This window comes from Suncus etruscus, chromosome 8, assembly GCF_024139225.1.
Source record: "Suncus etruscus isolate mSunEtr1 chromosome 8, mSunEtr1.pri.cur, whole genome shotgun sequence".
Taxonomy (NCBI): domain Eukaryota; kingdom Metazoa; phylum Chordata; class Mammalia; order Eulipotyphla; family Soricidae; genus Suncus; species Suncus etruscus.
Genome location: NC_064855.1, coordinates 48459111 through 48485514, shown reverse-complemented (window position 1 = coordinate 48485514; position 26404 = coordinate 48459111). Strand labels below are relative to the sequence as shown.

The 26404-nt window shown below is 36.9% G+C and overlaps 1 protein-coding gene across 3 annotated transcripts in view; it reads right to left on the bottom strand.

Moving 5' to 3' along the window:
* The window catches only part of PDS5B (PDS5 cohesin associated factor B), a 194594-nt gene that overhangs the window by 28160 nt on the left and 140030 nt on the right, over positions 1-26404 (bottom strand). For all 3 annotated transcript variants that reach the window (XM_049778744.1, XM_049778746.1, XM_049778745.1), the window contains exons 20-25: positions 22940-23063; positions 20836-20994; positions 18330-18398; positions 12370-12506; positions 8634-8757; positions 1123-1327 (exon numbers count right to left, since the gene is read on the bottom strand). In XM_049778744.1, the coding sequence (XP_049634701.1) occupies positions 1123-1327; positions 8634-8757; positions 12370-12506; positions 18330-18398; positions 20836-20994; positions 22940-23063 (818 nt within the window). The remainder of the gene's footprint in view (positions 1-1122; positions 1328-8633; positions 8758-12369; positions 12507-18329; positions 18399-20835; positions 20995-22939; positions 23064-26404) is intronic.

Below are 26404 nucleotides of genomic sequence, written 5' to 3'. Positions count from 1 at the left end.
AGATATAAAGATATCAAATTCTGACAGATTCTGATTTGATAACCAGAAAAATGTACTTTTCCATAATGATGTTTCTTTTTTTAGGTTTAATTGAAGGAACAAGTATATCATAAAAAGCAGAACTGGATATTTAGAACTTAAATAGCATAAATCACTTCTAAAACTTACATAATATTAAATGCAATGGTAAATTTTAGTGCTGTTCTTAAATAAGTCATAAATGTCAGAGACACAAAAGCTAAACTAAAATGGATTAGATAAAATGAGCAGATTAAATACAAGCACACAAGCACCTGATATCACTGTCAACTAAGGTAAGAACAACAAAGATCAAAGACCTGTACTTCTTTTTAACAAAAAATAGTATTTCAAGTACCTATATATTATATATCTGCAAATTTTATTGCTTTAATGTTATTACCTCCATTTGTCCATTGTTTTATTTGTTATAATCATTGCTTATCTTCCCTGCCCACTTAAAAATATACAGTGATATTTAAATTCTTACACATTTATACTCTTTAAATAGCCGTGTGTGTGTGTGTGTGTGTGTGTGTGTGTGTGTGTGTGTGTGTTTGGGTCACACCTAGTGACACTCAAGGGTTACTTCTGGCAATGCGCTCAGAAATTTCTTCTGGCTTGGGGGACTATATGGGGCGCCAGGTGATAATAGAACTGTGGTCTGTCCTAGGTTAGCGCTTGCAAGGCAAACGCCTTACCGCTAGTGCCACCACTCCAGCCTCTTTAAAGAAACAATGTTATTAAAAAAATAGTCATTCACTAAAGAATGCTAATCAGAACATAATAAATAGGGAGTCATTCACTAAAGAATGCTAATCAGAACATAATAAATAGGGATAATACTTTTTAGTCTACACAACTTAAATTGGCAGATTAGAAAAGAACACTTTTTTTTTGGTTTTTGGATCACACCCGGCGGTGCTCAGGGGTTACTCCTGGCTGTCTGCTCAGAAATAGCTCCTGGCAGGCACGGGGGACCATATGAACACCGGGATTCAAGGACCACCTTTGGTCCTGGATCCGCTGCTTGCAAGGCAAACGCCGCTGTGCTATCTCTCCGGGCCCCAGAAAAGAATACTTTTAATGTTCCTATATGCTTACCACTAACAGCTGCATGCTGCTTCAAATACTCGCGCCTTACATTTATATTTTTTACAAGACACTGCCTGGCATGAGCTCTTCTCTCTTTTACAGGATCCTTTGCACAAAGTGCACAGATTGCCATATATTCAAGAGGAAGTCGTAATCGGGAAAGACCTTTGTGAAGTTTTTGAGCAAACACTTGTCGTACTTGATAGCATTCATCCTGCAAAGATATAATTATTCCACAATCTCTTCATGGCAGTACAGAGTAATTAACAATTTCACACATAAAATCTGCTATATCAAATAACCAGAGTGGTAAACAGGAGCAAGCTTATCTAAAAATCTATCACAGGACTAAGATGTTGAGATAGATTAATTTTAAGGCTAAGTGTGTTCACCCAGATCCTAATTTCTACCAGTTACATGTGACTAAAATACTGAGTACACTTTGCTGTTTTGTTTTATTTTAGAATTGCATCCAGCAGTGATCAGATGTTACTCTTGGTTCTGCTCTCAGAAATCACTCTAGACAGGGCTTAGAATACATGGGATACCAGGGATAAAATATAAGCTGTACTATGCTCCAGCCACAGGGAGCATTTCTATTTGTGACCATATCATGTAGTGCTCAGAGCTTATTCCTAGTTTTGTGCTCAGGAATCACCCTGGCAGTGCTCAGAGAACCATATGGGATGGCCAGAACCAAACCCTGGTCATCTGTGTGCAAGGCAAGAGCCCTACCAGCTGTACTATCATTTTGGTCCTTGAATACACTTTAAAAGTAAGTATTTTAAAATAGGTAAAGCTTGTGTGTGTGTGTGTGTGTGTGTGTGTGGTGTGTACGCGCGCGCATGTATTCTACTGTAAACCTTTTAAAAGCATAATAAGCACTATCTCTAGATTTGTTTCATTTAGGGAAGATAAAACTGTCCAATGAATGTATTTTAGTTCTAATATTTAGAAGAACTGAGAGAGAGAGAGAGAGAGAGAGAGAGAGAGAGAGAGAGAGAGAGAGAGAGAGAGAGAGAGAGAGAATATAGGGAGAAGGAGGACATCCATGAACATGGAGAAGGGATAAAGCCATGTGTGTGATACATATACTATGGTAATATAAATTTGAAGGACTGTGAAACTGAATTCCTAAAGCATAGTCTTTTCTGGAAGGGAACCAGTAGGAAAGGGAGGTACAAGGGGCCTTAAGTGCAGTGTGTACTGGGATTGTGGGTCCCTCCTAGCAATAGTCATCCTGTCTATGAGAGCCACATAGTTCAATGCTTGTCTGGCAATACAGTGCTGCTTGCAGCCTAAGTGCTGGGGACTACCCAGGCTGTATTGGGTCTCCAAGCAATACTCCAGCACCCAAACACATAGTCTCATATACCAACATTTTAAATAGTATTTTTTTTAAAAAGGAAAGTATTCGGAGTAAAATGTTGAACTCTAAATCTAAGACTTATGAATAAATTTCAAAAACACCAAATTACTTTTAGCTGTATAAAATCCCAATCTGAAGTAATGCAAGTCAAACTGCTAAAAATTTACAGGTACGGTGGCTGGTCTTTTGATTGAAAACTCTGGGTGCCCTCAAAAGGGTGACATAGACTGAGACCCCACACTACCAAATCCCTGTCAACAGTTTCCACAACCCACAGCTGTTGTCATTACCAATGGTCCAATTTCACTGCTTCATGATTAATCTCTGCAAAGCTGTCAAAACAATGAAAATTCCCAAGTATACTAGTTTTCAGGCCGAAACTCTGGGGTCTTCTCAGAGTGGGTTGGGCAGCTTCTTCCAACACACTCCTATTATTGGAAGTGATAGCACACCCCACAGTTGCTGCCATGTAGACTCATAGACCCAATTCTGCAGATTCTGGAATTCCTGGAGAAAGCCATGTGACACCTCCAAATTCCATACTGCTGATAACCCAGTAGGAGCAAGGTCACCAAATTTGATGGGACAGAGCGTAGAAACCAATCTAAGCTCAATTAACAAAAATAATAACAAAGAAGGCTCAACGAGCAACAACTTGTGAACAGCTAGTGAACACGGCTAGTGAACCCTCAAAGACTTAATGACCCCATTTTGAGATATAACAATTTTCAAAAATCTTCTTTTACTTAACTATTTTTCAATAAGCCATTTAGTTATAACAAGCAATATAAAATAAATCATTTTGTGCTTGCTACAGGGGCAGTTTGGGGGATGGGTGATAAGAGGAGGACAATGGTGGAAGGATGATTACACTGATGGTGGCCAAAACCACCAAATTGTGAATTTTGTAAATCATGGTGTCTAAATTAAAAAAGATAAAAATCCCATATCTGCTCACTACCATCTTGTTTAGACAGTCCTCATACAATTCCTTCCCTAAACCATCCACCTCTATACATCTAACTACTTCTTTATTATTAGGAACAGCTCTCCAAACTTTCAAAAAGTGCTGGATATTCTATCTTACACTGACCTCAGTGATCTTTGCTTGTCTCCAGCACAGCATTTTAGCATATGGCGTTTAATAACTGCTTTGAGGCCAAAAAGATAGTACAAGAGGAAAGGTGTTTGCTTAAACACAACCAGCCAGTGCTTAAACCCCAGCACCATATATGTCCCCTGAGCACCGTCAGGAGCAATCCCTGAACAGAGCCATAACTAAGGTCAGAAGTGGACAATATCAAAAAATTAAAATTTAAAAATAATTGGTTTTTAAGTCTCACTCATTACTGCTCATTTCCTTGAAGATTAAAACTACATCATTATTCATCTGCCCCTCTAAGTATATCATCTGATAACAAATTATCACAAATTTTCTTAAAATATAGAGGAAAGTTCGATATTATTTGAGTTACATATACAACATATAAAGGTATTCAGTTTATCATATTTACACAATCAACACAACGTGTGATGTGCTTGCATTTCAACTTTGAACATGCTATTGCTATCTAGAATGTTCATAATGTTGATTCATATTAATGAAGTTCTAAGCCTCCAGGAATACCTCCTATATTGATACATGAAAAAAAAAACCTCAAAAATTCAATGATCTTAGGGAAAGGCAGCAAGTGTCTAGCAACTATGGAAACCCTTTCTCAGATGGTTCATATGCTTCACCCAAAGCCACTTCCAGTAGACACCAAACAAAACAAAACAAAACAAAAAATAGTAACAAGATGGCCTTCAAAACAACAAGAATGGTAAGCAATAGGTGCATAAATAACAAAGCACAGTCATGATTCTATCAGAAAACCTGAAGAACTACCACAAGAAATTACAAGAACCAAGAACACAGGAAGGTTGTATCTGGGCTCTAATTTGCACGTGAAGAAATGGAAAGGTGAAAAGAAAATCGAAAGCAGCTAAGCATAGATACATAAAAGAAAAAAGAAATTGTCTAGCTTCTCTAAAATGAAGGCAGATAAGGAGAATGTATATTTGGGTCCAGATAACAACAACAAAAAAGTGGTAAAATGTGTAATTTCTTTCATTTTAAGAAGTATCTACAGAAGCTCTAGGCTTTCGTGTATTCCTAACTTTTGGAGAGCTTTATCACTTAATAAAGAAAGCTTAAAAAGAAAAGTACAGGCCAGGGAGATGGCAAAAAAGGTTCCTTGCATGCCAGAGACATGGGTTTGAGCCTTTTGGCACAGCCAGAAGCAACCCGTGAATACTGTGCCAGGGGTAATCCCTAAGCCATACTGGGTATGGTCAAAGATTTAAAAAGAAAAGATCTCAATATTTTTGACCAGGGAGTAACTATCAGAACTGTAACAGAGAAATTTATTTAATAATAGAGTCATCCTAGGCAGTCTAAATGAAAGTGGATGAGGACTATAACAATAAGGATAGTGAAAAAGAGTGAATGAAAAATATTTTACCTATAAAAGACTCACAGGAGAAAAGTATATCTGCACTTTTGCAATGAAGAGCAAAGATAAGCAAAAAATTCAATCTACGTAACGTGCATAGAAATGCTACTGACTTTTCTTTTCTTTATTTTTTCAAAGCTGAATACTTTAATCCATCTGCCAATAGCTCCAAAACTGGCCGACCAAGGTCATCTCTAGAAGGAGATGAACCACTACTGACTTTTCAAAAGTACAATATGTCAACAAATATTAGATGGGAGAAATGGTACTAAGTTTTATATTCAGAATACGTAAAGTTAGAAAATTCTTTTTATCACTGAAAGAGGGGTCAGGGATTTGGGGGAAAATAAACATTAATGCCGCTAATAATAATGATGCTTCCTGCAAAGAAAAGGATATACAGAGAAAAGTGGCTAAACCTGTAAAAAAAAACCAGTAAAAAACTAAAAAACAGTAACACTGGTCTGGGATAGGTCTCAGAACACATACATGTCAAGAGAAACAGAGGGCCAAAGAATCAGTACCACGTGGTCCCTTGAGCACTGCCAGAGACCCCATAGCGGAGAGCCAGTGGGCCCCAGTCTTGCAGGGTGTGACCCAATTTTTTTAATTATGAACTTTGGTTGGGGGGGGGTTCCCACACCAGACAGCGCTCATGGGGTTACTCCTGGCTCTATGCTCAGAATCGCTCCTGGCAGGCTCGGGGGACCATATGGGATGCAGGGATTCAAACCACCATCCTTCTGCATGCAAGGCAAACACCCTACCTCCATGCTATCTCTCCGGCCCCAATTATGAACATTTTTAAATTAAAAAAGAAAAGAGCCAGAAAATATAACTAGAGAAATATAGCAAAAATCAGAGGCAGAAACCAAAGGCAGTTTTAGGAAGCAATGTGTCAATCTTAACAAAAGAATGAATGGATACAATGAAATGATTACTGTACTTCCCGAACTTAGTAGCACTTCTAAAACAATGAAGGCAAATAACAAAATATAAATAATGAATAGTCTAAGGATAAAGAGGCAATAGAGAGAGATTTAGATTATTTTCTTGAGGTTTGGAAGTCCAAAACAAAGAGTTAGAAACGTGATGTTAAAAATTAGCACACCTACAGGAAAGTTTTATTGAAAATGAGGTATTCTTGTTTAAGTTGTGAGAATATGCTAATAATTAAATTTTAACCAGTCACAGGTTCCACAGTCAAAAGATTAGAAAGGAATCTTAAAACTTACACAATCTTAGATGTCTGAGAGATAGAGAACTCCATGGGCTAAAGCACATACTTGCATGCAGGAGATGGCAGGTACCTGACTATGCAGGGAGCAAGTTCCTAAGCTAGGTATGGACCTATCCTCCAAAATAAGGAACTCACACAAATCCTTAGGCAATCAGAACACTCACTGTGTGCATTTGGTGATTAAAACAGCAATATGGAGACAAAGAATAGCTCAACGGGCTAAAGCACATACCCTTTTGATCCTCAATCCTGCATGATCCCGAGTATTCCTAGGTGACACCCTAGTAGTCCCTAGCCAATACAGCCCTCAAAGCTGGCCAAGTACTTCAGGGACCAGAACCTCTGAGCATTGCTAGAAAGAACACCCTAGACTCCACCCCCACCCCCAAGAAAGCACTAGAACACAAACATTATGCTTTCAAAAAACTAAGTTTCCAGAAACTAGTTATGTGCATACTTTTGCCTTTGTATTATCACACTGCAACACAGAAGATTTTTTAGGGGTTATGCAAGAACAGAAATTTTTTTCAGTAAGCAGAAGTAGAGACAAAATATAATAAATCCTGAAATAAATGTATAATTTTTGTTTCGTTTTGTTTTGTTTTGGGTCACATCCAGCAGTGCTCAGGGTTACTCCTGGCTCTGCTCAGAAATTGCTCCTGGCAGGCACGGGGACCATATCGGATGCCGAGATTCGCACCACCATCCTTTTGCATGCAAGGCAAACGCCTTACCTCCATGCTATCTCTCTTGCCCTAAATGTCTAATTTTTATATAAAGACTACTTAGAATAGAAATAAAGTATAAAATAATTCAGTTATAAATAAAAAACTCACATTGGAGTGCCATATTATTATTGGAAGTTTTTTTCTTTAACCTCCTCAATGATGCTACAAATCATCTTAAAAAATGATAAATAATTTAAATTTTATGTGACTCTTATATAAAATCTGTTAAGACTGAATATGGGGCCAGAAAAATAGCCCCAAAGGCTGGAGTGTTTGTGATCAGACACCTGATTTTGATCCCTGGCACCACAGTCCCTGGAGCACCATTAGGTATGACCCAAAAACCGTATGTCCCAGAAGCAAAAGTCAGCTATATCTAATATCTAATCTTATTAGTGCCACTGCTAATAAACTAAGTACTCAAAATTTCTAAATAAGGAATGCATCTGACCTAAAATTAATTTATCATAAAACACAATGTATAAATTTTCCTCTCCAAGAACAAAATACTTCATCAGTTACCAAATTTGTAAATTCACTTGCTAAATTTATAATTTCAAAATCAGTACTTGCTTTGCATTCATCATCTTAAAGCAAATATGCAGCAGAGTAAAACCATGTGAGTTGTCTGAGAAACTCTCCAGTATCTTTAGTATATCACTAAACCAAGTAATATACTACCTTCTTGGATCTACTTACAGTATTACCATATTTTCATATCCCTATACTTTTTGTTGATGACTTTACAGTTTTTTTAAGTTCCCTAGTAAAGTGTAGAAGTTCTGTTTAGTGTTTCTAAGCACAGGAAGGAGACTGTGATGTACCTTATGGAGAAAGGTTGTTTCATTAATTGCAAGCAAGCCAAGTTTCATTCAGGCATGAATTACAATGCTATTAACTATGAAATTCAGTGCTAAGGAAACAACCACAGCTATCTAACTATGTATCATCAGTCTGTCTATCTATCTACCTATCACCTACCTACCTACCTTACCTACCTACCTACCTACCTACCTACCTACCTCCCTACCTCCCTACCTACCTACCTACCTACCTCCCTACCTACCTACCTACCTACCTACCTACCTACCTACCTACCTACCTACCTACCTACATACCTATCTATCTATCTATCTATCTATCTATCTATCTATCTATCTATCTATCTATCTATCTATCTATCTATCTATCGTCTTTAAAAAATATAGAACACAAGATCATGTATTGTCCAAGTAATAAAAAAAAATATATGACCAGAGACCTGCAGGAGTCACTGCTAAGTTTCTCCTAGGTGTAATAGCTCAGTATTTGCTAACTCAGTGTTTGCAGTGACTTTAAAGAACAGTGTACAAAATTAGCAACTAAAAATTCAAAATGTGGTTTTAGAGCTCCCAAATATTTCTCATACATATCTTAAATTTTCAAGATAATCCATAAATATTCAAGATTTTACCCTCCTCCCATCATGCTGGACTTATTCTTTCTAAAGTCAAAGACCTGGGGCTGAAAAGTACAGCCAATAAGATGCTTGCCTTGCACATGGCAGGTTTGATTTTTATCACCCCATCAGTGTGATCCCTGAGACAGAACCAGTAAGTCCTGTGCACCACTAGGTATGGCTGCACCCCCAATCCAAAAACTATTATGATCAAAATCAAAATTCTGTTGTGTATAGTCATTTTCCTTACATTGATAGCTAATGCACATAGCTGGTACTGTTCTAATGTGATGATTTCATGATAACATGGTTCCTGTGCCAGCTTCACAATAGCACTCCCAGCAGCAAGCCTCAGACGGGACATATCTGGTTTACTAAAAATAAGAAAAAAAGTAAATTAGACTTCTACAATGTTTGCACAAAAACATCTTGTTTGTATAACAAATTTTGGTGGAGGACTAAAAATTCACCTAGCTTTAAAATAAAAATAAAAAATAATTTAGTGATACACAATAACATTATTTTTACTTACTTTTACTACTGTGAGTTCTTTGAAATTTCTCTTAAATATGAATGTGTTAATGTCATTTCTTTCTTCTTCTTCTTCTTCTTTTTTTTTTTTTTTTGGTTTTTGGGCCACACCCGGCGTTGCTCAGGGGTTACTCCTGGCTCTGCTCAGAAATAGCTCCTGGCAGGCACGGGGGACCATATGGGACACCGGGATTCGAACCAACCACCTTTGGTCCTGGGTCGGCTGCTTGCAAGGCAAACACCGCTGTGCTATCTCTCCGGGCCCATTGTCATTTATTTCTAACAAACTAATAAAAAGTTTTTAGTCAAGTCTAGTTAAACCTTTTAAATGTCTGTTAGAGCCTAAATCTTCTTTTATTTAATATACTTACTTAAGTATTAGACGAAAAAATATACTAACTTCCTAATAGGCCAATTTAAAAGTGAAAGATATTATTCCATTTTATCTATTGTTCTGTTATATAGGTATAGATAAACAATGAAAGAGATCTAAGTCTTCAAAATCTAATGGTCTAATGAATTTAATAAAAAAAACTTTGGGGCATGGAGGTAGGGTATTTGCCTTGCATGCAGAAGGATGGTGGTTCGAATCCTGACATCCCATATAGTTCCCTGAGCCTGCCAGGAGCGATTTCTGAGCGTAGAGCCAGAAGTAACCCCTGAGCACTGCCAGGTGTGAACCAAAAACTAAAAACAAAAACAAACAAACAAAAAAAACTTTCATGGAAAAATAATGGCTGAATGCATGTCAACATTAATAAGGTTCTGAAGTTACATGTCTCAGAGGCACTTTTCAGTTTACCCACAAAAATATTCCAAATAGTAATTACCTGATAAATTACTCAACTCCTGCTAAAGGAATATCCATTTTTTATGTTCACGTTTATTCAATATAAATAAAATAATTACAACTAAATATTTTCCAAATAAATTTTTGAAGAGCAATATACTATAAAACCATAGTTTAAAGTCAGAATCAATTCAAACATTTACAGAATTCAGTAACCATTTGATTAAAGAATACCATGCATACTGAACAGGAGATGGAAAGCAGTTACTATTCTACAGTTGCACAACAGGAGCTAAGCAGATAGGTATCTACCTGACCAGGCTAATTCCCAGTCCCTGGCCCCTGCATTGCCAAGTACAACTGTGGAGAATCCCAGCACCAAATGATTATTGGGGGACCAAAGAGAAAGCACAGTGGTAGGGTGTTTGCCTCGCACCAATCCAGGACAGATGGTGATTCAAATCCTGGCATTCCATATGGTCCCCTGTGCCAGCCAAGAGCGATTTCTGAGCATAGAGCCAGGAATAACCCGAGTGTCCCCGATGTGACCCAAACACCAAAGCAAAAAACAAAACAAACAAACAAACAAACAAACAAAAACCTACAAAGTATTCTTGGATCTACAAGGCCTGAGCAGAACATCCCCAGGTCCTTGCAATGGACAACCAGTCGGAATAGCTAAAAATCACACAAGGAGATAGATCCAGACATCCTGAGCATAACTTGGGACATTCTTCCCAAAAATTTTTAATTAAAAAAAAGTAGATACAATCTAAATATACACAAAGGACAATTCAGAATTGTAATGCAGAAAATGCATCAATACTGAATTTTTTTTCTCTAGTAACTATATAAATTCTGGACAATGATATATGTAAATTGTAAGAATGAGGTAAGTGAATTAGATTGCAGGAGCCTGGACAGAGTGTATCTGTAGAATATCTCACCATGTATTCTTTTTATCTAAGAAAGATGTGCTACTGTCAGCATTCTACTCAAAGTATAGTATAAGGAAAACATAGAAAAGAATAGAAATGTAGAGAGATAGAATACTCTTGTCTTGCATATAGTTAACCTCAGTTAGATCCCTGGAATACACAGTTGCCCCACAGCACAGCTAAGAGTGATCTCTAGGCAATGAAGGAAGAAAGATTGAAGAAGAAGAAAAATGCAAAAAGGTAAAAAACAGATGGCAGAAACTCTTGATATTTTATCATTAAAAATATGTATTATCATTTAAATCTTTCAACATATACTACATACATGGGAAAATCATTCGATTTTTAATATTAAGAGAAAATAAATGGCACCTGGGTTTATTTAGAGCATAAACCACAAAAACTTAGCTAACTTGACAATTACCAACTTCTAATCACTATGTGCTAGGCAGTGTTTCAAATATTCTCATACTTATTATCAAAATCAATAGATAAGAGAGATGTAATCATTGTTTCTTCTACAGATAAGGAAAATGAGGAAGAGAGAAGTTAAGATACTTTTCTAAAGACCAACTAAATTAAGTTACTGGTAAAGCCAGAATTTTAATTTAAATAACTTTTACTAAGATTTTGCATGTGCTGCTACAGGGCTACTCCAAAGGTGCACTAGGGCCACAAAAGCCATGCCCATAGTAACTCATCATAGTAGGAAGTCAACACAACAGAGCTACTCCCAAGAGTACTCAAGGAGCCACTCAGCATTCAGAACTGAACTTAGTGCTTAAACATGCTTAAACATGTGCTCTTTTACTTATCCAGCACCCTAATCTGAAAAATCGGACTTTTAATGTAGACTCCAGTGAGTGTGCTACAACCTTAAAACAAAATCACAATATAAACATTTTTAGGTATATTTATGGGGTAGGAGACACCCAAGAGATGTTCAGACAATCCCGGTTCATTTCCTTAACCATATATGCTCCACTGAGCACAGAGACAGGAGTAAGCAAAGAGTATGATCAGAAGTACTAGCCCCTGACCCATCTCAACAAAGAGATTGTGCCACTCAACAATTATACCAGATGCTCAAATATGATATGATCTACAGAATTTTTATAATAGTAGTTAAAGAGAGATCCGAATTGGTGATACAAGCACCTGTCTTGCAAGGATGAGACCAGTGAATTTGATCTCAGTGCTGTCCATAAGTGTTGAGCCTTTGTTGTTTCAGACCTCAGGGAGGGAGGGAGGGAGGGTGGGAGGAAGGGAGGGAGAGGGAGGGAAGGAGGGTGGGAGAGAGGGAGGGAGAGGGAAGGTAAAAGAGGGAGGGAGGGAGAGGGAAGGTAAAAGAGGGAGGGAGAGGGAGGGAGGGGGAAAGAGAGAAAGGGAGAGAGGGAGAATGAGTGTTAGTGCTGTCCATAAGTGTTGAGCCTTTATTGTTTCAGACCTCAAGTGCTCCAACAGAGAGTGTGTGTGTGTGTATGTCTGTGTGTGTGTGTGTGCATGAGTGCATGTGTGTTAATGTGTGTGCATTCACACAGTTCCTGGAAATATTACAATTAAATATGTGTTATGTATGAGCATAACACATGTGACCCATGGTGAAATCTCCAATCAGACTGTGCAGGAGAATCAAAATTAACAAGTGACTCCCACTCCCATTACATCTATTCCCTACAATAGCAAAGAGAAATGAAGATATTAAAAATGAAATAGTAATTACATACCTAATCTTTCCTTGTTCTGTCAAGTCTCCATCACTATGCAATATTGTTGTTAATAACCTTAATGTAGAAGTTCCTGATTTACTGTGATTATTTTTCATTCCAAGTAGCCACCGAACCATCATTTTAATAGCTTGAATCTATGTAAAAGACATTGACAAGACAATGCTGTATTTTAAAGAAATTAATTATAAACCTTTAAAAAAATAAGATATATTACATTTAGGAAAAAGAAAATATTTTCTGAGTATGAATATAACTTGGAAATAAAATAAAGTCTACAATACCAATTAACTATCACTTTAAAAAAATCAATATTCTAGGGGCCAGAGAAAGTATACAGTGGGTAAAGTGCTTGCCTTGCATGAAGCTGACCTAGGTTCAATCCCTGGCATCTCATATAGTACCCTGAGCCAAAAGTTATTCATAAGTGCAGAGCCACGATTAACCCTGAGTACTGATGTACTCAAAAAAACAAAAACAGGGGCCAGAGAGATAGCATGGATATAAGGCATTTGCCTTTCATGCAGGAGGTCATCGGTTCGAATCCCGGCATCCCATATGGTCCCCCATGCCTGCCAGGAGCAATTTCTGAGCCTGGAGCCAGGAATAACCCCTGAGCACTGCTGGGTGTGACCCAAAAACCACACACACAAAAAAAAAATATCAATAGCTACATTTTCCTGATTTATTCCTAATTCAAGATATCAACATTTTAAAATCAAAAATTGCTATCAAATCACATGGAAAAGATAGTCTTAAGATCTAAATGACTCCAAGATATTTGAGTTTGTGTGGCACTATTGTGAATGGGATTGCCTTCCTGACTTCCATCTCTTCCCTATCATTATTGGTGTATAAAAAGGCCATTGATTTCTGTAGGTTGATTTTGTAGCTTGCCACCTTGCTATATGAATCTATTGTTTCTAGAAGCTTTTTGATAGAGTCTTTAGGGTTTTCTAAGTAGAGTATCATGTCTTCTGCAAACAATGAGAGCTTGACTCCTTGAAGGACCTATACAAAGAAAACTATAAAGCCCTATTCCAAGAAATAAGAGAGGACACACGGAAATGGAAACACATACCCTGCTCATGGATTGGCAGGATACACATCATTAAAATGGCAATACTCCCCAAAACATTATACAGATTTAATGCGATCCCCTTAAAAATACCCATGACATTCTTCAAAGAAGTGGATCAAACACTTATGAAGTTCATCTGGAACAATAAACACCCTCGAATATCTAAAGCACTCCTAGGGAAAAGGAAAATGGAAGGCATTACTTTCCCCAACTTTAAACTGTACTACAAAGCAATAGTTATCAAAACAGCATGGTTTTGGAATAAAGACAGACCCTCAGATCAGTGGAATAGGCTTGAGTTCTCAGAGAACATTCCCCAGACATACAATTACCTAATTTTTGACAAAGGAGCAAGAAATCCTAAGTGGAGCAGGGAAAATCTCTTCAACAAGTGGTACTGGCAGAACTGGTTAGCCACTTGCAAAAAAGCGAACATAGACCCCCAGTTAACTTCATGTACGAAGGTAAAATCCAAATGGAGGAAAGACCTCGATATCACACCCAAAACCATAAGATATATAGAACAACACATAGGCAAAACACTCCAGGACATTGAGACTAAAGGCATCTTCAAGGAGGAAACTGCACTTTACAAACAAGTGGAAGCAGAGATCAACAGATGGGAATACATTAAACTGAGAAGCTTCTGCACCTCAAAAGAAATAGTGCCCAGGATACAAGAGTCACCCACTGAGTGGGAGAAACTATTCACCCAACACCCTTCAGATAAGGGGCTAATATTCAAAATATACAGGGCACTGACAGAACTTTACAAGAAAAAAACATCTAATCCCATCAAAAAATGAGGAGAAGAAATGAACAGACACTTTGATAAAAAAGAAATACAAATGTCCAAAAGGCACATGAAAAAATGCTCCTCATCACTAATCATCAGGGAGATGCAAATCAAAACAACGATGAGATACCACCTCACACCACAGAGACTGGCCACATCACAAAGACTGAGAACAATCAGTGCTGGCGGGGCTGTGGAGAGAAAGGAACTCTTATCCACTGCTAGTGAGAATGTCGCCTAGTACAACCTCTATGGAAAGCGATATGGAGATTTCTTCAAAATCTGGAAATTGAGCTCCCATTCGACCCAGCTATTCCACTCCTAGGATATACCCTAAGAACACAAGAATACAATACAAAAACCCCTTCCTCACACCTATATTTATTGCAGCACTGTTCACAATAGCAAGGCTCTGGAAACAACCAAGATGCCCTTCAACAGACGAATGGTTAAAGAAACTGTGGTACATATACACAATGGAATATTATGCAGCTGTCAGGAGAGATGAAGTCATGAAATTTTCCTATACATGGATGTACATGGAATCTATCATGCTGAGTGAAATAAGTCAGAGGGAGAGAGACACAGAATAGTCTCACTCATCTATGGGTTTTAAGAAAAATAAAAGTCATTTTTGTAACAATCCTCAGAGACAATGAGAGGAGAGATGGAACACCAGCTCACTCCATGAAGCTCACCACAGAGTGGTGAGTACAGCTATAGAAATAACTACACAGAGAACTACCATAATCAAGTCAATGAATGAGGGAAATGGAAAGCCTGTCTGGAGTACAGGTGGGGGTGGGGTGGGATGGAGGGAGATTTGGGACATTGGTGGTGGGAATGTTGCACTGGTGAAGGGGGGTGTTCTTTACATGACTAAAACCTAATCACAATCATTTATGTAATCAAGATGTTCAAATAAAGAAGGAAAAAAATATCTAAATGACAGTGTATTTTTACGGGAGACAATATATACACACACATATATAAAATCAACGTTTCTAGCCATTAAGAAAGGCTGGTATCAGCAAGCTGTCACCAGGCTCCCAAAGCGAAAGGGCACCCTCCCAGGCCCCATTCTCTTGTCCCAAGAAGATGCAGTCATCAATCCTGCTGATTTAATTTATGCAAACCTTTTCCTCCCACCTCCCCTCAATGTGAACTGTAACTTGCTACTGAATTCAGCTCCTGAGGGACTCCCCACAGCTGGAGGACACTACCTGATCCCTAACTGCTGCAAACCATTTCTCAGACTCCACGAGAAGATGGTGAAGGAGAGAAAAATGTGCCGTGGATAGCCCCTCTCGGACTATATCAAAAGACTTAATGGGATATCTATATTTTCTCTGTATGTTTTTGTAGATGCATTTCCTTAATAGTTACAATTCTTAGTGATTATTTCCATATGTAGTGGTACCCTCGCCTTCCTTTTGTTGTTTTTTTCTTGTTCTGGTTCTACTTAGTATGAAGTTATAGTAGAAAAAAGTCTTGCTTGGGATAAGACCTCAGGTCACTTTTCGGGTCATTAGAGCTGCCATCTTCATTTTCTATGCATGGTGATGACTTGCTTTGTTTCCCCATTATCACACTTGTATTGTTTTCTACATGTTGTGCTAGGGTTCATAGGCTAGATGATGTTCATGATCATGAAAAGAATGCTCCCCAGACATATAATCAATTAATCTTATTTTCTGGGGAAAACCACACCCAATGGCACTCAGGAGTTACCCCTGGCTATGTGCTCAGAAATCGCTACTGGCTCGGGTGACTATAAGGAATGCCAGGGGATCCAATAGCAGTCCATCCTAGGCTAGTGCTGGCAAAGCAGATGCCCTACCACTGTGCCACCACTCCAGCCCCCAATTAATCTTTGATAAAGGGGCAAGAAATGCAAAATAGAGCAAGGAAAGCCTCTTCAACAAGTGATGTTGGGACAAGTGGTCAGTCACATACAAAAAAGCAATCTCAGACCTCCATCTAATACCATGCACAAAGGTCAAATCCAAAATGGATTTTAAAGACCTTGATTACAGACCTCAAAGGAAATAGTGACTAAGATATAAAGACCACCCACAGAATGGGAGAAACTATTCACCCAATACCCATCAGATAAGGGGATAATATCTAACATACACAAGGTACTGACAGACTTTAACAACAACAAAAAAATACCTCAGGTCAAAACTAAGGTATAGAGAGACTGTATAGCATGTTATTTTTACCCACAAATGCAACAATAATATAATCCGGCAAGTTCCTGTTTACATAAGCACACTAAAAAGGGGAAATGTTACGTATAGAAACAAGTGCTTATCTAATAAAGATAAGAATTCATAAATTTTATAATGCAGGGGTGGCTTCCACCTGAACATTTGTCATGGGGACTTAACTTAGACCTCACTTGATCGGACATCAACTGTCCAACCTTGAACCCCAGATCCCAACCTTAGAATTGGCACAGTTCCCTGCACCTACACTAGGAATCAAACCTCCCCCACTCCACCCCCGCCAGGAGGCCCTAATACCACTCTAGCACCAACTTACACCAGGGTAAGTTCATTTGACACCCAAAATGACAAAGAAACAACAACTTGATCTAAGGGAAGATTGCCCTACCGTATCAACTAATAGTGAGATGAAATCAGAAGACCTTCTGTCCTGGGGTTTGTGCAAAAACCTAGATCTCTAATCACAGAAAATTGATTTTGATAACTGCAACCCAGCAGAACTTTTCCTAGAACCATAAAGACCTTGGGGTTCAACAACTAACATGCCAGAGCCTATAGTTGGTCTTATGACAGTATGTTTCAAGGGTAGAGACACTCTGTATCTCTTAGGCCAAGGGAAGTTCCTTTCTAATTTCCCCATTTACTGCATCTATGGGAAAAAAAAAAAAAAGAAAAACCTTGCCACATCTACCCTCCCTTTTCTTTTTTTCCTTCTTTTTATTTATAGCTTCTAGATAGAGGCCCCTGCCTTTTTCAGAGAACCACAGAATATGAATCATCTTGTTCTAGCTCATATTTCTATATCCTCCTACAAATTGAGAAAAGAAAAAAAGAAGTGGATGGGTCCCAGAGGCTAAGTGGTCTCAGGAGCATTGAGTGGAAATAAATAATGGTCAGATCTAAATACCCACAAAAAAGTTAAAGTTAATGACAATAGAATCAAGAGATCCAAACTATAACAAGCTATACACAAAATGGGCCCGTTAGACTAACAGTCCAGGGGGCTAAAGGTCGAGATACGGGAGGTATGTTGGGAACTATGGAGAAGGGAGATCAATACTGATGGTGCAAATGGCCCTAACTCACTGTCATTCTGTGAAAGACTTGTAATTCACATTGGTTTCAATAAAAATTTAAAAAGAAAAAGAAAGGCTAGTGTCTAAGAAGCAGCCAATGGAAGCAGTTTCTAAATCCTTTCTTCTCTCATTAAATACTGTGCAAATGTCCATAATAGCCTAGAGTTTTCTGATGATTGCCCAGTACTCTCTCACAGCACATAGTATACTGTCAAATAATAACTACAAAAGCATGAATAACTTTGGACCACCACCAAGAAATCTCCATGAGAGATATTAACATCCATATTTTTGTAAAAGGAATACAGATAAGAAGAAAGGTGAAGGAGATCATCAGGCAACAGCAAAGGAAAGTTTCCAATAGCACTTTAAGAATACAGGAATCAATCCCAGCAAAACTCAGCCAACCAACGGAGAACTCAATACTAGGAGATGTGACAATCAAGTATTGCTGATAGTTCCAATGTTACTGAAAGTACCACCTTTGGTGATAATTAAAGAGCCTCCAGAATTAAACCCAGGCAGTGCCAGGAGCAGGGGAGAGAACATCATAGTGCAGAAGATTGAATTTCAGGTGCTTGAATGCATGTACTGCTGACCTATTTTCCAACCTCAGGAAGAGAAATTCTAGCACCTATAGTAATAATACTACATATTAGTATACTAAAATTAATAGGTCTTGGGAATATAGCTCAGCAGCGGGACATGTATTTTAACCTCTTGCTTTGATTCCCAACACCTCTCCCAAAAAAGTAACAGGTCTGATTATTACTCACTTTAACCATTGTCTCCGGTGAAACTTCTTCATCTGGAACCCAAAGCTTAGTTGTCTTTTTTCCTGGAAGCTAAACAAATTTAAGAACTTAAAAACACAGATGTTTATTAGTATTTACTGAGTGAACAAAATGCCTTATGCAGTAAATTTTTTTTAAATTCTTCAACATTATTATTTATTGATTTAAAGATGTATCTTCTTCATTAACACACACATTTAAAATTTGCATATCCAATACAATTGGTTCTTTCTAGGTATAAAGCAGAAATGACTAATTTACCTATATTTCTTTACTTAGCCCCTTTGTATCATTCCAATGCAGCTGGCAAAAAAATTAAGGTAGGGGCCGGAATGATAGCACAGTGGTCGGGCATTTGCCATGCATGCAACTGACCTGGGATAGACCTAGGTTCAATTCCCAGCATCCCATACGGTTCCCCCAGCCTGCCAAGATCAATTTCTGAGCACAGAATCAGGAGTAACACCTGAGCACAGTGGGTGTGGCCCTCCAAACCCCCCAAAACCAAAAATAAAAATAAAAACTAAGGTAAACATCAATGGAGAAAATGGGGAAATAGATGAGAAGGTTAAAACAGACCTTTGCATGTGGAAACAATCCCAAGTATTGCTCTGGATATGACCAAGACAAAGCAAACAAAAATCAATGAAGACAAAGCACTATTCTTAAATAAGAAGGTATATACAAAATCTGAAACAGTGGAAAATTCAAGATTTACCATTTAAAAAAAAAGAAAAAAGAAAAAAATCAAAAATTTAAAATGCAACATAAGAGAGAGAAAAAAAAGAGGGAGAAAGGGAAGGAAAGAGGGAGAGAGAGAGAATGAGTAAGGAAGGGAGGGGCCAGAGTTGGGTAGGGCATGCCATATGGTTCCCCAAGCCCACCAGGAGTTAATTCTTGGGGAGGAAGAGAGAAATGGAGGGAGATGTGTGAGGCCTAGACTGTGTTCCAGGCATCACATGGCCCCCTGAGCACAGGAGAAGGTGTTACCCCATATACTGCCAGAGGTGGCTTTTAAAAAAAATGAAGAAACAAAGAATAAAGACCTGAGAGGTAAGGTGCTTGTCTTGCATGCATCTGACCCAGGTTCAATACCTAGCACCCATATGTTCCTGAAAAACCACCAAGAATGATCCCTGAGCACAGAGAAAGGAATAAGCCCTAAGCACTGCTGATTGTAGCTCAAAACAAAACAAAACAAAACAAAACAAAACAAAACAAAAACAAAGTTAGAAGGAAATATCCTCCAAAAACTTTCTCAAAGAAGGCTAAGAAAAGCAGCTAACAAGCACATTCAGAAGTACTAGTAGACAATAATAATTAACACAGGCCTTTCATCTCTGAATCACAGTAGTGCTCTAATCACAAAAGTTAAGGAGTCAAAAATTATACATATAATATAGACAATCAATTCACTACTTACCCCACAAACAATTTTTCCATAACCCATTAAGCTCAAAGCATTAATACTTAAAATATATTACTAGGGGGCCGGAGAGATCGCATGGAGGTAAGGCATTTGCCTTGCATGCAGAATGACAGTGGTTTGAATCCCGACATCCCATGTGGTCCCCCAAGCCTGCCAGGAGTGATTTCTGAGTATACAGCCAGGAGTAACCCCTGAGCGCTGTCGCATGTGACCCAAAAACCAAATATATATATATATATACACACACATATACATATACATATATATATACACACACATATATATGTATATATATAACATATATATTACTAGGAAGAAAAACTATGAATGGATATGAAAATGATAATACAACTATTTTAATATTTTTTCAAACTACTATGGGAAGCAGCCCTCCTGATGCTTTTCAACAAAGCAAGCTGGTCTTTTAATGTATGGGAATATTGCCTTCCCAAATTGCTAAAGTGCCCACAGGACTGTATCTGAGATGCTCAGAGGATTGTATGTTAGCAGGGTATGACCAGGTTGGTTTCGTGTGCCGAAACTACTATATCATCTCTCCAGCCCTAAACTACATTATTAAGTGAAACATCTCTACTTGTTCAAAGAATATAGTACAGTAGTGCAGTGACAGAAAATACATAGGCATTATAAGTAATTTATACAGACACATGCAACAAACCCATGTGGTTGAGTCAACTCTCTCAGACTCAAATGCTTCCTTGATCAAATATTCACAAACTGGACAGATTAAAAATCATTATTTCTTTTCCAATATTTTTTATTCTATTTAATTCTCTATTGTTACAGAGAAAAAAAGACAACTACTCTCCTAACAGTCACACTGAACTAAATAGGCATCAAAAAAAAGAACTGACCCTTTAAAGTTCACAAAGAATCAGATGATAAAACGTATTCTCAAAAAAATTTGATGATTCAATCTTGTTTTTAATGTTAAAAAAATAAACCACAAGAAAGCTTAAAATCAGGCAAAGGATTATATGTCATTTCACTTTTTTATCGTATTAAATTTTAAAAGATATTATAAGGAATATAAATTACCCGATCATTCATGAGAAGATCTTTCACGATAAAAGTAGCTACCAAAGATTTCAAAGGTGCAGCAAATTGATCAGGGGCAAGGAGAGCGATATGACCAATAGTAACCAAAGGTGTTATGAGATGTTCCAGATTGCTTGGGTCTAGACTTTTATGCAGAGGCTAAAAATTAGGAGAAAATAAATACAATGCTGTTATAAGTATGGAAATAAATTAATCATGTTTTGTCTTCAAATTTTTATATTGTAAGAGTTTCAATACATAGTATACACACAGTAACTCAAGTTTCATGTAAACTTCACTATGTCTAGAAAACACAACATTGAGATATTTTCAGTTTTCAAATTACATCTTAGAGACAGGTAACAACTACTTTTCAGCACAGAGAATCATATTAAGTAGCAAATATTTTATGACCCCAAATATAACTATGTTAGAGAAAACTGGGATTCACCAATATTCACTTGTGTTCTACTTTCTGTGAAAATAACTATTTTTTCATAGTTAAGTAAAGATTTATGAATAAATTCTAATTAGTAAAACAGGAATCAATGTGAGCACAAGCCTACTGAATTTCTATTGCAGCAGGTATAAGCAGTATATTTTATCTTCACTTATTGTCTGACTTAATGTCAAGAACCAAAGAGTCCCAGAGAAGTCAGTAATTTGAAAAATTAATCCACTAACTAGAATGCAAAATACCCAAATGAATTTTAAGGAACTAAAAATAAACATTTATTATGTAGTCAGATGCATTTTTATACATGTTAGTATGAAATAACTAAAATTAATAAATCATGTTTATTATTTTGATAGGACATCCAACCATTAAAATATATTCGACTATGACAAAATAATGAATTATTATATACTGCTATAGAATAATATAGGCTTAAAAATAACACAAAATTATTCTTTTATTACTCTGGAATGGATGGATATATATATAAAACCCAGTAGTGGAGCACCTGCTTTAATTGTTTAAGGCCCTCAGTTCAATTGCCCTGCCTGCTGTATTCTCTCTTTCTAGTCCTAAATATATTTCTGGTTTGGGACTCAGGTTCTCTTTTTTTAGTTCTGGTTTTAGGACCACATCTGGTAATGTTTAGGGATTAGTACTGGATCTGTACTCAAGAATTATTCCTAGGGACAGAGTGATAGCGTAGAGGTAGAGCATTTGCCTTGCGTGCGGCTGACCCAGGATGGACCTCAGTTCGTCCCATGTGGTCCCCAAGCCAGGAGCACTTTCTGAGTACATAGCCAGGTGTAACCCCTGAGCCTCACTGAGTATGGCCCCAAAACGAGGGAGGGAGAGTGGAGAGAGGGAGGGAGAGGGGAAAGAGGGAGGGAGGAAGGGAGGGAGAGAAGGAGGGAAGGAAGAATTATTCAATTATTCCTGGAACTACATGAGGTGCCTGGGGTCAAATCCAGGTAGACCATATGCAAGGTAAATGCCCTACTACCTTCTATACCAGTGATGGCTAACCTTTTTGAGCCTGAGTGCTCAAACTGCTGCATAAACCAAAGAATTTCCTCAAAATGCCAGCACATCAATTAAAACTTAATAACAAGATTTCAGTATCTAAAAACTTTATAAATTTTATAAATTTATTAATTGCAGACCTTTCCGCGTGCCAGCTGCAAGGCCTTCGCGTGCCACCGCTGGCACGCAGGCCATAGGTTCACCATCAAGGTTCCAGGCCCTCCATATTTTAAGATACTTTATATCTGACATAAATTCCAGTTAGTCATTAAGCATATTACTAATTGGATTTATAAAACCTTATAATCTAGTATCTCATAAATATTTTTATACTTTACTTTTAAGCCTACAAATATTCTGAACAATAATTATCGATGTAAGTTTTATATCTATTAATAAAAATGCTTACAACCATCAGGTGTCAAATGTCAGAATTAAACAATTGTTTGGTTTCTAAATAATCAGGCATTTTCTGTTTTAACCAGAACTCATTAATAATGATTTTACGGATTCAAATTCTAAAACATATACCATAAAATAACTCATCTCCAAATGAGAATATATTGCAAAATCATAAACATTTGCTTTTACACTGTAACATATTAAATAAATTTTTCTCTTTACCTCAAATATCTGTGCAAACTGGGTTTCTTTACTAGAAAATATTGCATGAATGCAATGGATGGCATATTTGGCTTGACGAGGAGGTCCTTTTTTAGACTTGTGATGTAAAACAGGAAGCAAAGCACTAAAAAAAATTTTAATAATAAATCAAAAAATCATATGACATCTAGTAGATTTTCTCTTATACTTTTAAAGTAATGTTTCATGAGAACAAAACGTCAAAACATCTAGTCAAATTCATTTCGAATGGTCCATTAATTTGGCTTTATACAATACAGTAAAACATTCAAATACAGAATCATTTTCTGGTTAAAGTATAAACATACAAAAATGATGAGCCATTTTCTTTATTTAAAATTATTCACATTAGCCTTTTCTCCTTTATTTTCCAATAAGTGTTTACATTATATATGCATCACTGTAATAACATCAAAATTGTTCATTTTCAAGTCTCTTCAAGTCACCTTTCACTATTGGTAGAACAATCTAAATAGAGAAATTAGTAATCAAATGCAAATATAAATGGCAAAATGAGGATGACTTATACATTTCTTATTACAAAGAAAAGGTTCGTGTCTGACAGTTAATAAACCAACAATTCTAAGAAGAAAAATGACTGGACCCTAAAGGGCTAGATAGCTCTCTAAACGAAGATACACAATTAGTCTATGATAAATGAAAATTTACAAAAACTAAAACTGTAGTAAAAGGATTTGTTTCTGATCCTGACTACATCTCTACAATTACTCTTCGATCTTAGTGAAGCAGAAGTAAGATATTTCAAGGCTTCAGGTAATTAACAATTGCAGTACAGTATTCTAATCCCTAAAATTAAAAAAAAAAAAATCAGAAGGTTCCAACATCTACCCCACTAACTAGGGGTAGTTCCAAACACCAACGTAAGCAAGAGTAAACCAAATAAAACGTTGAGGGAAAACAAAATGAGAATTTATTGAGAAGCCATGACAATTATACTTTCTAGGGCAAAATACCAGAAATATAAGATACCGACAGAGAAAGAAAACTCAAGTTCTAAAAAAATCTAAAGAAATGTAACTGGAGTCCTAGGTTGAATAATAATCAGTGCCATGCATGGAGAAAATGATCTGAGGCCAGTCAAAGAGCACAGGCCCCCAAAAATTCTTCAATGGTGTTAGTAATAATTATGTTTTTACCAGCCATGGTAAAAGATCTTGTAATAATTAGGGAAAATAACCAAAAGACCCAGAAACTGCCATAAGTGAAGCAAAGATACTACAGTTGATCTGTTATAAATGTGTTCCACATGCCCAAGATGTTGGAAAAAGGCAAACATGAGCACAGTGAGTTCAGATGAAAAAAGGAGGGGCACACTGAGAGATAGTACAGGAGTTAAGACTCTTGCCTTGCATGTGGCTCATCCCTGTTTGATCTATAGCACTGCATAGCCCCCTGAACCTCATCACATGCATGTAGCCTAGGTTCTCACCTTCAAGGACCCCACTACTACCAGTGTGCACCAGATAATCCCAACACCAGGGCCCTTGTAGAACCATACCTTTGTAACCTAACACTAATTTATTGACCTAGCTGGCAAAGAAACACCAGGTGGGGATCCTCCCTTCCAAAAAACAAAAACAAAACAAACAAAAAACACCCCACAAAGGTTTGAATTTAAGAAAGAAATCATGCTATAATGATCTATAATGGTTATGGCACCAGAAGCACTGGAGACCAAGTAGGCCTAAAATCAAATGATCACTCAATTACTTGCTAGTTAAATGACCACTGATGTCTGTGAAAATTATATTCCATTTTCAGAAAAATCAGAGCTATTCCAGCATTGTAATGTACTTTCCAAGGATGAAATAAATTTTACAATAAACGAGCATTCAGTAAATGACAATACTATATACAACACCTGGACAGGAGAGTCAAAGCAACATTCCAACATGAAATTTATACTGGACTCTAAAACTAAGTCAATTCTAACAAAGTTTCTTTTGCTTCCTGAAAAAAAAGTCGTAAAATTCTGGTTAAGTTCCAGTCATCATTTAGGTATTATTTTTCCCACTTGCCATATAAGTATATAATACTAAGAAACAGAAAGCAACAAAATTTACCTACTATCCAAAGACCTGGTTTGGTCACATTCTCTTTTTCAGGAAAAGAGAATTTGCAATTCTTCCAAATAAAGAAGTATGCTACCCCAATCTTAACTATACAAGCAAGTGGCTAAATCTGAAGTAATGAGGTAAAACTATCTGACACTCTCTCCAGAATAAGGAAGAAAAAAAAAGGGTATATAGAATAAGCAGGAAACCATAAAGAATGAAGACTTGGGCCAAAGAAATACAGCAGGTAAAGAGCTTTCTGTGCATGTGAACAAACCAGGGTCACACAAATCACAGTTTCTAAAGCTTTTCCAATAGTGACTCCTGAGTACATAGAGAGGAGCTAACCTTCAACACAGCTCAGTATGAACAAAAAAAAAATAATAATAAAGATTCATTCTCCTTTTAAACTCTTAGAATCTTGAACAATAATCAACAATTACTGGAGGACATCTGGATAATAATAAGGTTTCCATTTTCTGAAAATACTGAAACATACAAAATACACTACTATTAAAATCTAGAGTTCAAAGATAAACACTCAAATATACAGTTACTTTTAAACAAAGGAGTCGATGGGAAACTTGTTAGCCACACACAAAATAATGAAACTGGTCCCTCATATCATACATGAAAGTAAATTCAAAGGCAATTCAAGATTTCAACACTAGACCAGAAGCCATACACTGAAAATATACAGGAAGAACTTTCCAGGATATGAACTTCAAGTTATTTTCAATGATTTGACTCAAATGGCAAAAAAAAAAAAAAGAGGTACTATATCAAATTAAAGTTTTTTACATGACAAAAGAAATTTGTTAAATTAAATATCTGCATAACATACATAAGGTGAAGGGCTATATCCAAGATATATATATAAGTAAATATATAGATATAAAAGGAACTTGCAAAGCTCAGCAACAAAAATACCAATAACCCAATGAAAAATAAGATACTGTCTTGCACTAATATATGATATATATATTTATATATAATACTGAAAAGACTAGAAACGTATAAAATAGTATATATTGAAAATACTATGCAGCTGTTAGGAAAAATGAAGACAGGAAAATTTCAGATACAGAGTTAAAAAATTGTTGATAGTTGAGATTTAGTCATCAATGTTTCAACACCCATTTCTTTATCAGTGTTTATTTCCTACCATCAACTTTCCTAGTTACCTTTCCATTTTCCCACCCCCAGCCTGCCCCTATGGCCAACACTCCCCCAACCCCCTACCCATTCTCTCCCCCCTTTCTCCATTTTTCCTTTTCCTCCTTTAGACATTGTGGTTTGGAATACTGTTTCTGAAGTGTTTGTTTGGTTTTTTTTTTTTTTTGCATAGCACTTCCTTCAATTTCCAGTTTTT